Raw genomic sequence first — 11,919 nt, forward strand, 5'->3', positions numbered from 1 at the left:
GTAGATACATGTAGCATATAAATATACCAACACTATTTTTTGCAGAATGTAAAGAATATTTAGAAAGTTGCCTAGGAAGGCATTGGGGTGCATCTTGTTGACCAGTTTAAGAGGCAATGCCAGGAGAGTGGGGAGATTGGGATTGAAAGAGTGAACAATAGTATTGATAAAATTAGATTGATGAAACGGACAAAAACTCCTTTCCACTTGAGTACATTATCTGAAAAACAGTAAAGAAATTTACTTTTTTTAAAAAAAGAATTGAGCCTTAACTATATTCCAGAAAGAATTGCAATATAATATGTAATTCAGAATAGTGAAGAATAGTTACAAATAATGTTTCTTGTTGCTGTGGTTAGCATATTGGTGTACTAGTAACTAATTGCCCGTGATGAATCTTAACTTGGAAGTGAACCACTTTTTCAACAATCTGTTTTTCTTCAGATCATGAAGCTGGAAGTTGAAGAAATTGCAGCTCCTAGATCATTTGTTTTCTTGTGGTGTGGCTCAGGGGATGGTCTTGACCTTGGCAGAGTGGTAAGATGTAATGCAGTGTGAAATGGACAAGGAAAGAGAGTGCACATTTACTCTATTCGTATGATAAGTTCTGTCTGATGTATCGCTGATTGATTATTTGTCATTGATGCGTTGTTAATCCTGAACTGAGTTCGCTGTTTACTCTTAATTATTTTGTCATTTATAATTTAGATTCAGATAACGGTACATTTTTATATGTGTGCGACCTGGTAGAAGCTGAACTACATTTTCAAATTTAGAAAAAATCTTTATGGTTTCTGTTGAACCATTTCAGATGCACACAATTTGATGTTGGTAAACTGCATTAATGTTGACAGTTGAACCAAAGCCTCCTGATTTTACAGGAATCCCAATGTGGCCTGCAAAAATAACATGCCATTGTTATCAATTCATACTATCCAAACATTCAATAGAAATTTCTACATTTTTAATCTCTAGACATAATAATTATTTACCACTCTTGTAGCTCCCCATCTTTACAGGTTTGCAAATTATTTTAAAATTGAGTTACTTTTTAAGATGGCATTATGAATTTAGTCCTGGTTTTAATAATATTTTGAGTATTCTTCCAGCATGCAGTAGTTTATGTGGAATTATTTTCAGGATTTTAAAACATTTTTTAAAATAAAATGAAGTTCCAACACTCTCCTATTGAGTGTCATAATTAAGTTCCTGCAATGACTATAAATTGTGCTAGACCACACTTAAAAGTTAAAATCTTTTAAAATGAAACTACTGTAGTTCTGATATCATTCTAACCCATAAAAAAAACCTTCAATAACCATACGTAGCATCAAGTATCTTAAATTATAGATTTTGTTTAGGTGTAATAGTTTGTGGCTTATTTGAATACAGTGCCTACGCAAGTGGGGATTCAGACGTTGTGAAGATATTTGCTGGATCAAAACTAATAAAAATAATCCTGGGAAAACCAAAACCCTGGATCCAAAGGCTGTCTTCCAGAGAACAAAGGCAAGTGGTCTGATCTAGGGACACAATTTCCAGTGAGCCTAGACTGTCATTGATTTTGCTCAGAATTCAAGCGATTGCACAAAAAGACACCTTTTTATTGTTAGATTGGATTACCCAGAGAATGCAGAATGGGCAATTAATTCTTATATTCTTTGGTCTGTGGTAAAATGGAAGCTCTATTCGCTTCTCTGATTACTTTAAGAAGTTCTTTTATAGCGTTGTGAATGGTGTTATTCACTCGGGCCACATTGAAATGCAGATTGGGAAGGATTGAAGAGGCTATGAATGTGACTTCACTTCATAGGATATTCGAAGTGCAGTAAAGCTTCTTATTGTTTTCTTTGCATTTACCTGTTTCTATAGCTCAGCAGCATTGTATTTGCCAGCTCTGCACCAAATAAAATCATCATAAGAGGGGCTGAAAATTAAACTATATTAAATTTCAAAAATATCTAATTTAATAATTTCACTATTTTTTCACAACAGTGTTATCAAACCATGTAGCTCTGTTCCTCTGCCTTTAGCCCTGAAATCTTACCAGCTTTTCCTCCTGTTGCCACACACATTGATGTTTTAAATTAGCTATTTATCAGTACCCCCAGACCCTGCTCCTGGATTGTGTCCTGTAACCACCTTCTATTTCAAGTATTTTCCCACTGCTTATTTCCCCCAACTGTCGCATAATTTTTAATTTGTCGACATTAAGCATCTGCTAATTTTACAAAATTATCAAGCATGAGTGATATTAAGGTTAAGTATGTTGCAAAAACTGCATGTTTAGTCGACAACATAAATATGGCATTTAACATCTCTAATTAAAAATCGAAAGTTGACCTTTTCGTAACATCAGAATTTGGTCTACAGATATCAAATAAAGTGCAGACAGCCCTGCAGAGCTAAATCATGCAATCTTGATTTGAGCTAATTCCATTTGAATGGTTGCCAAGTGAGGGATAAGTAGTTCCCCAAAGAGAGGAAAAAAATGAGTGTATTGCCCATTGCCACTCTTTCACAACTCATAACAGCCATCTCTTGTGGCATTGGCAGTGTTCTGCAAACAAATTTTCCGACAGCAGATATCAGTACTTTCTTTAATTAAACCTGCCAAAAGCAAAAAAAGAGAAAAAAGGAGGTGGGGAATGAGACTTATAGCAGTCAAATAGTAAAATGAGGCAGAAGTTTCTGAGAAAAGGCAGTCGAAATAATTAGTATCACAGATTTCTTACAAATGAAATATTAATTCCATAATGACTTAGTTGAACAGAATACACTACTTTCTGACTATTTTGATCTATATTTTTCAGGAACATTGCCTAATGGGTATCAAAGGGACAGTACGCAGAAGTACAGATGGTGATTTTATTCATGCAAATGTCGACATTGACCTTATTATTACAGAAGAGCCAGAGATTGGCAATCTTGAAAAACCAGTCGAAATATTTCACATCATTGAACATTTCTGTCTGGGACGAAGAAGATTACATCTCTTTGGAAGGGACAGCACAATAAGGCCTGGTGGGTGACGCATCTTTGTGAAAATACATTTTATTATTTGGTCTAGTCTGTTTATATAAAAGAATTGCTACTCCCTTAAACACACGCAGATTTGAGATTTACTAGAACAAAAGTGCTACACAGGCTCCCCTGATTGCCTATAGCCACTCTTTCACATCTCATACATTGTGTCATGTGATGTAAGCAGAACAGATCAGGAAGTATCTGCATTCAATCTTTGGTTTCCACTGAATTACCTGATCATTGCTAGTATCCCCCACTGCTCTCAAATTAGGGAAAGGAAGGAAATGTTATCAGTAATCGTCCTTGCTTTTGATATATGCTTTCATGTCAGGAGAACAACTCGAAGCCCTTCACGGGATATAATGTAAAGTGTAATGTCTATTTATAGGCCAATGCCTTATCATATCATTGAGACGTGTGAAAGCATATCACAGGATATACTACAAAGTGGTTCTGATTATATTTTGCAAAACGTGGCATACAGCAGTGTCCGCCAAACAGTCATGGAGTGAATGACCAATTTTATTTGGGGGATTTGTTGGCCAGGACACTGAGAAAAACCTCTTTTCAAATAGTGCCATGGGATATTTAACATCCACCAGAACAGGCAAAAGAGACCTCAATTTTAAAGTTTCACCTGAAGGCTCCAATTTGCACCTTTGCAACATAACATTGCATAACATAACATTGCAACATAACCCCAGTACTGCATTGAAATGTCATCTTAGACTATGTGATTCCAAGATCTGATGTGGGACTTAAACCCACAACCTTCTGACTCAGAGACGAGTGTGCTACCATTGAGCTTAGCTGACCCACAACTGCAATGAATTTACCACAGAATTTGAAAGAAAATGGGATTGGTATAGAGCAGTAGTGGCAACCCATCACCCTTGGGCCATAAGTGGCCCATGTGGCCATCAAGTGGCGTCCCGACCATTCGCATTAATCTAGATGAACCGTTTTTCTGTTTTGTTCCCAGTTTTTTTTAAAATTTGATTTATGGAATGATCAAGAAATATGCAATCAAAAAAGTATATTTTGTTGACCAACCAAAAAGGTTGGCCACCACTGGAATGGAGGTTCATCTTTAGCTGTAACCTAACAGGTGTATTGCCAGCTCTGTGGTTGACCATTTAATTTTATTGAGTATTTTGAAATGTAAAGGCACACAAAATATACAATCAATTCACTTTTACAGGATATTCTGCGAAGTGCTTTGAGACTTCTCAAAGATGTGATATGGTGCTATATCAAATGCAAGGATGATTATTATTAAATGAACACATTGTAATGAAGAATGCCACATTTTAAACAGGACACCAATGTATATTTTACACCATATTCTTTGAAGCGCTTTGAGACGTCTTGAAGATGTGATATGTCACTATATCAAATGCAAGGATTATTATTATTATAATGTATATTTTTTAATACATAAAACATTTTCCTAGCTAGAAATAATCTTTTTCTTCTCTTCACTATCAAAAGGAAAAGGGTGTTTTAACTATATTGTAGTATTCTTCATATGAAATTCCTTTAAAAAAAATAATAAATTGGTGAATTCAATCCACGACTGTTTGTGGGAAACCTCTATGCGCAATTGGCTGCTGCGTTTTGCCCACAAAATATACAGTCACTTTACAGAATATTCTGTGAAGCCCTTTTGAGACATCTCGAAGACGTGAAAAGGCGCTATATCAAATGCAAGGATTATTATTATTAAAGCAGTGAAATTGTTTTGAGCATAATCCAATGAATTTTGAGCTGTTTAAAATGAAACACTTTTCCTTAATTGTATTCCTCACACTAAAATGACTCCCCTGAGGCTGAAATGTCTTAATTGAACATTGATGGAAGTGCTGTGAGGTAAATTAGGCAGTTTTGCTTCTGGAGATACTAAGATGTAGTGGTTTTCAAAGCATCTCTGAAGGTAGAAATTATCATTTTGTTTGAACTAGTAACTTTGTCAGGACCAGTAGATTGAAGTGATTGCATTCGGTCACCCTCCTACCTCTGCCCTCCATCTCTCCTGATCCCAACCACCAGCTCGGGTACGGATCCTTAACTGTCCAGCGTCTTGGAACGTCTTCCTGATGTGAAAGGCGTAATACAAATGTCATTTGTTGTTATAGTTTGTCAAGACCAGTAGATTGAAGTGAATGCAGATTATCTAACAGTAGACTAGAATGTTATTTTTTTTTCCTGGTGCTTTAAGCAATTTACTCATATGTTCCCAATCTCAGCTTTATGGGAACATATTGAGCTGCTATTTTTTGCCACTGTTTGAATTTTTAATGTAATAGCAAGATGTGTGCTGTTTGTTCCTTTTGAGGTATATATTTAAGAATTTTTTTTCATTTAATAGTTAATATCAATATGTCTTCTGTGGGCAGGAAATTCAAGCTATTGGTGATCAAAGGTACTTACTAAATCTTTGTAAGAAATGATCAAACCTTTTTATCACTTTACAAGTTTAATGTGGTTTCCATTTAAAAAAATCAGCTTGGACACTACAAAGCAGTTAGTTTGCAGTGCTGCAAAAGGAAGACTTTATGGCTTTTTCTTTTATGCTCTATCTGTATTGCTGGAAAGGAAACAATCTCCTTTTGAGCAGCAGAGTGATGGGTGCAGGAAATCTGATTTATACTTCAGCTCTTCGTTATATTACTCCGGGGGCTAAGTTTTTTTTCACCAGATGTCGGAGTTTTGTGGCTGCATAAAGCTTCCCTAACCAGTATTTTCTATATTAATATAAAGCCAGTTGCAAGAATGACTTAATATCATTTTTTAAAAAAGTTATTTTAAAACGTTCTTGGGCGATCCATTGTAAATGACTTCTGCAACGTAGTCTTGGTAGCTGGATTCTAGCATGATTCTCTTTCAAATTAATCGTTCAATGCTGTGACAAATTGCCATGATGACCACCGTATAATTTGTGTGCAGTACTTCACCATCAAATTGTAAACAGCATTAAAGCTTAAATAACATGAGATATTTTACAAGGTTTCTTAATTTATTCAGCGAATAATGAACTATTAGTTAAAGGGAATATAGTATTTAGATTAAGACAGAGATTTTCAACTTAAATTCTGTTAATTTGATTCAACTGATCAACCTTGTTAAGGTTTTACGCTTCAGAAGGTGCAATATTCATGGTTTCTTATTGTAACTAATTACTATAATGATAGGTCAGCATTCCTCAGGGTAGCCTAAGTAGTGTTCTAAAATTGCAGACACATTTGGCTTTATAATATGGAACAAAAGGAAATTAAGTCCATTGAATTTGGAGACTGTCCCAGCCGTTCGGAGACTGATGGTAGTGCCAATTTGAAACTGATCCAAAGCCATTTATAGCCAGTCAAATGCTTGCCTGTATAAATTATAAAAATAAATTGAACATGGGACAGAAAATTGCTGAGCAAAATATTTATTAGTAAAGGAATTTTATACTCCCAAGGTTTATAATGTGGGTCATTGCTTTTAATTAGCATCATACTTGATTATTTATTGTTTTTAAAAACTTTAGTTCAAGACAGTACAATACACTGTTCTGTTTTATGCATTGTAATGTGTGATGCATTAAATACCAATTATTTGAACAATTTATGAAGGCGAATGTGGGATTGCAATTGAGGGCTGTAGACCAGTTGTTTTTGACCTTAAACTGTAATAATGTTGATCATTGCTGACCTCAAACATCACAAAAAATGTTCATCAGAGTTTATGAACTCATATACAGTAAACCCTTGTAACTGGTTTAGAAGTACATTGGAATCTAACACACAATATTCACAAACAGATTTGCAAATAGGGATTCCAGAAGTGCTGCACTTGACCTTGGGAAACTCCACTTTAATGAGGTCTTCCAAAATAGAGTGACATAAAAATTGCTGTTTGTATTTCTTTGTGAATATTGCATTTTAAATATAATAAGGCTTGCATTTGATGTAGAGTCTTACCACTTCATCGAAAAGTGGATGTACACTATTTGCTATTTTTCTTTAACAGGGAGCGTATCAATATATATATTTTAAAAAAAACTTTTTTCTCCTCCACACATAAGTATAAGTTAAGTTAGAATGCTTGTGGTAAATGTACAGTTTTATAGGCAATGACACTGACTAATGGTCCCTAGTATTACATTTTATTTGAAAAGGCTCTTAAAAGTGTAAGTACTCTGATCTGTGTTTTAGAATCTTCAGAATCTATTGTAGTTACCTATTGTACTCCAATACTTAATAATGCTGCATTGTCAGCGGTGCTGTCCTTCAGGTGAGATGATAAACTGAGGCCCAATCTAACTATTCAGATGGTCGTTAAAGATCTCCTGACACTATTCGAAAAGAGACTAGAATTCTGATTGCCATCGGCGGTCAAGCTTTGAGCCTTTTTGCACCCACTCTCTGGAACTCCAATTGTGCAAATTCTTCCACCTTGGCCCTTTCCTCACTTCCTTCACGGGCCTTCAGTCAACTTTCCACCTCCACCACCTTGGTCCCCACCTTTCCTGAATTTAACCATCAGCTCAACCCCTCAATTGTTCAGCAGCTTGTGATGTCCTCCCTATGTGAAAGGCATTATATAAATGCAATTTGTTGTCGTTGTAACCAGATTTAAATTTTGTCTTTGTTTCTTCAGTTTAATTTTGAACACATTGTTTCACTCTAAATTAATAGCCCTGAATTCTGATCCCTAATTTATCTTTGTTCTTTTTCTAGGTTGGCTCACTGTGGGCCCTGGACCTACAAACAGTAACTTTAATGCTGAAACTTATAACTCGTACTTTACTGGCCCAAACGTGCACCTGACTGGTTGTACAGAAGAGATTGAGAGACTTCGACCTAAGTCACCACCTCCAAAGTCAAAATCTGATCGAGGAGGTGGAGCAGCCAGAGGTGGTGGACGAGGTGGGGCTTCAGCAGGACGTGGTGAGAGGGGAAGAGAACGAAACCGAGGAAACTTCAGGGGAGAAAGGGGGGGATTTCGAGGGGGGCGTGGTGGAGCTCACAGAGGAGGATTTGCTTCTCGATGATGGTTCTCCAAAGTAGCTGAAAGTAAACTCAGTTGACATTGCATGACTGCTGAGCTTCAGTATCTGTCTGAATTATCAGCACTGCTCTACTTTTCTACTTTTTTAAAAAAAACAAGGAATAATTTCATTTATAGTGACAAAAGGCATTGTGTACAAAGGACAAAGTTGTGCACTCACATCATGAAAAGTGTTTTATGATGAATGAAGTGCAGTATAGTTGCGTTCAAATCAGTTATACTGTGTATTCACATTGTGTTCCATTTAAAACTGTTCAGAACACTTTAAAGCTGCAATATCTGATAACTCAATCCTGTAGTTTGTTTTAGGGTTAAGAATCTGAATAAAACGTGCTTAAAAAATATTTTGAAGACAATTATTTTTTCTCATTGGGTAGACATTTGATTGAACTGCGCAGTCTTTTGTATATTGAAGTGGGTTGATTAAAACCAATATTTTATTCCAGTTTTGCAAAACATGCAATATAAGTGAGATTTTCCATTTTAGCTCCAGTTAAAACCATCTTCAAACATTGCTTTTACTGCTGCTAAATATCTGAATATAAATGCTCATCCTTCAATACATAGGACGAAAAAGTATTAGAACCAACTCCTTTAAGTTTATTTCTTTAAACCACTTCTCTTTGGTTTAAAGAAATAAATACTTTCAGTTTCAAAATGCTGAGATCTCCCCGATGGAATAGAAAGTCTTCCCCTGTTTCACACCCAACAACAATAAATTCAATTTGTATAGCACCTTTCACGTCAAGAGAACATCCCAAGGAGACCCATTCAGGGTCAGGGATTTAATGTGAACTCCCTTTACATTTTCTCCTCTCCCCTACCCACCTACAAAAAATATTACACACAATCTCAATCTTGGAAGTGCCCCAACTGCAGCAATTTTGAATTTACATTTTATCCCTTTATCAACATTATGACATTTTGATTCCCTTGTTAATACTAATATTTTTATTCTATATAATTCTAGTGCAGAGCCACTGAATAAAGAAGCAGCTCCCACCCTATATTTTCCACATCTCGTCCAATCCTCAATTTCTCTTTTAAATTTCTCACACTTTTTGTTTTTCACGTGGAGTCCAGTAGCTCAGTGATTAGAGCACTCGCTTTGCAAGCGAGAGACCTGAGTTCAATTCCAGGCAGGGCGAACCTTGGGCAAGTTTCCTTACTCCACACAGAGCCTAATAATAATCCCTCCAAAACCAAAAACAATAATAATTTGGTCATTTTCAATCTACGACTGTTTGTGGGACATTGCTGTGTGCAATTGGCTGCCGCGTTCACCCACAAATATACAGTCAATTCGCTTTACAGTGTATTCTGTGAAGTGCTTTGGGACGTCCTCCCGACGTGAAAAGCGCTATATCAAATGCAAGGATTATCATTAAATCTCATCACATATTTTTCGTGCTATTCTACCATTTCCCAGGGTATTGCTCCAGGATGCTACTCTGCGTGAAGGACACTATATAAATGCAAGTTGTTATTGTTGTTCCCATTGCTCCATGTATCAAACTTCAGAATGTATGCATGTTGTTTAGCAAGGAATTGGAAGAGAAGAATGATCAGTGTGGGAGCAGTAGCAAGAAATATCTGGATGAATGCAACCCAAGTAAGAAACCCTTAGTCAATATAAATCATGAATAAATGTTTAAATCGTGGGTTAACAACAAAGGCAACAGGACACACATCTACTTTTGGTAGCGACCAATAGTTTTTAATACAGGAATCTTTACAAATTCTTTATTCGTTTCATTATGCCATGCAAACAAATTGCTGTTTGTTTCACAGGTACTGATTTTGTGGAATTAAGTTACTGTTCAAAAATTACACTACCAGTGTTTTTTTAGGAATGGATGTACTGTATTTAGATTGTTTTGCTAAAACTGTAGGGCTGGATTCCGGATATTTGCAGCTTTAAATATGTAGTTTGTAATGAACTCCAAATAATCAAAATTTACAAAATTGTTTTTACTGCACTGACATACAGTAAAAAAAAGTTCTGCTGCTTGTTTTGACAGAATTTGTGTTATTATTCACTGTGTTTTTTTCAAAACTGAATAAACTGCATTTTTAAATTATGAAACCTAATTCCTACTTGTATACTGGTTTTAAATACAACTGAGTCTCTGAGAACCCACAAGGCAATGCTGGCGTAGCGCTACTTTTTATTTCGATTCTATTGCTTCATTGAGTAGCTCTTGCTTTTGTACAGCAGTGAGGTAAAAGATCACTTGACTGATTAGGATGCGAATTCTCGGGAGACGAGATGGAGTTTTCGGAACGTGAACGACCTGGTGTCAGTATCACTAACACCAGGACACCACAGCTGATAGGAGAAAACATTGAAGAGGACAAGGAAGGATAGATACAATGAGACCCAATGGGCATTTTGTTTGTAACTTTCATTTAACCCTTTTGTTGTTGATACCATTAATCATACAAGGTTTCTGGGTCATGAGCTCCAATATACTGATTTTGAAGCTATTTTGTTAAAGACTCACTCCCCTTTTGATGTACCTCTGGCAATAATTCACAGTGAAAAGAAAAGGTGAAAAGTTCATTGTGAATGAACTCTCCAGGTGTTTTCCTCTGTAAAGTGTATTGGGTAGTGTCTTTACCACATTGGGAGAATTTAATATGATACCATAATACTCACAGTGAATAGAATACTTTATCCTTGTCTTCTAGATACACTCTAGTTGACAATTTAATGAAGGTGATGTCTCAGAGGGGACCTTATACAGAATGGAATTGGAAGAGTAAACTTGGAACAATATTTCAAGATGCACCAAGACAGTACAGGAGGACATAGATTTAGAGTTTCAAATGGCAATTTCAGAACAGACACCATGAAGCACTTCAAAGCACTTTCTTTACACAGAAAGTAATTAATGAATGGAACAGAACACCATGAAGGGCATTAGAAGCAAAGACACTGAAGTCTTTTTTTTTTAAAATAGACGTGCTGTGATGAGAGGATGGTAGGGTGTTATGCCGGAAGGATGAGCTCAAATGAATTGAAGGGCCTTCTTCAACTGAACCAATCTTGTGTGACATTAATGCCTCAGTGCCTTACTTGGTTTTATGTGAAAGTGTTAATTAGGTGATATAATAGAGGATCACTTATTTCACTCACTCCTAATCTTATGTTTGATACTTTTCATGTCTGGAGGAGATTTCAAAGCACTTTCTTCACAGGATGCACTGTAAAGTGTGACTATAATTTGTAACCAAACATATCAGTATACTTACCCATCAGTTGTTTTAAACCATGGTACCTGTATGATAATTGATAATCTACGATTCCTGTAGTTTCACCTTGTCTCATACAACAGCTTGCTTTTAGCTCCCTTTACGTAACGTTTTAGAGCTCATCACAAGGACAGTGTTGGATCCTGAGCAATGGACAAGGGGGATGTGACTATTTGCACAGGCAACAAGGAAAGGTTTTAAGTTCACTTAAAGATACATGGGAGTAAAAATAATATGCACTAAGTAAACACACCGACTGAGCATGTTGCCAGTCTCTAAGTCATTTTATTGAACTGTTTATAACATTTGGATCTTCAGTAGTGAATCACAGGGCATATCAATCACCAGCTTTATGTTGTAAGCAATGTCACAAGAGATTGATTCAGAGCAGGATTAATATTTCCTGCTCCTAATCACTCAAACTTGGGATTGAAAACTGCCAATATTTGATTAATCTGACCACACAATCAGCACTTTGGTAATAATAAAAAAATTCCCTACGAATTCTTGTGCAAATCATTTTTGAGCAGAGTTTAAAGAGCACTTTATGCCTTGATTTAGATTGCAATGAATCTATGTCCTGAT

General features: G+C 36.0%; 1 protein-coding gene across 3 annotated transcripts in view; it reads left to right on the plus strand.

Annotated features, from left to right (window-relative positions):
• mettl14 (methyltransferase 14, N6-adenosine-methyltransferase subun) overlaps positions 1-9,277 on the plus strand; it is a 29,768-nt gene extending 20,491 nt beyond the window's left edge. For all 3 annotated transcript variants that reach the window (XM_042339844.1, XM_007891503.2, XM_007891504.2), the window contains 4 exons: positions 445-537; positions 1,393-1,509; positions 2,814-3,024; positions 7,749-9,277. In XM_042339844.1, the coding sequence (XP_042195778.1) occupies positions 445-537; positions 1,393-1,509; positions 2,814-3,024; positions 7,749-8,062 (735 nt within the window). In that variant the 3' untranslated portion in view covers positions 8,063-9,277. The remainder of the gene's footprint in view (positions 1-444; positions 538-1,392; positions 1,510-2,813; positions 3,025-7,748) is intronic.
• The last annotated feature ends 2,642 nt before the right edge of the window (positions 9,278-11,919 follow it).

The sequence above is a fragment of the Callorhinchus milii genome, unplaced genomic scaffold (assembly GCF_018977255.1).
Source record: "Callorhinchus milii isolate IMCB2004 unplaced genomic scaffold, IMCB_Cmil_1.0 Scaffold1, whole genome shotgun sequence".
Lineage (NCBI taxonomy): Eukaryota > Metazoa > Chordata > Chondrichthyes > Chimaeriformes > Callorhinchidae > Callorhinchus > Callorhinchus milii.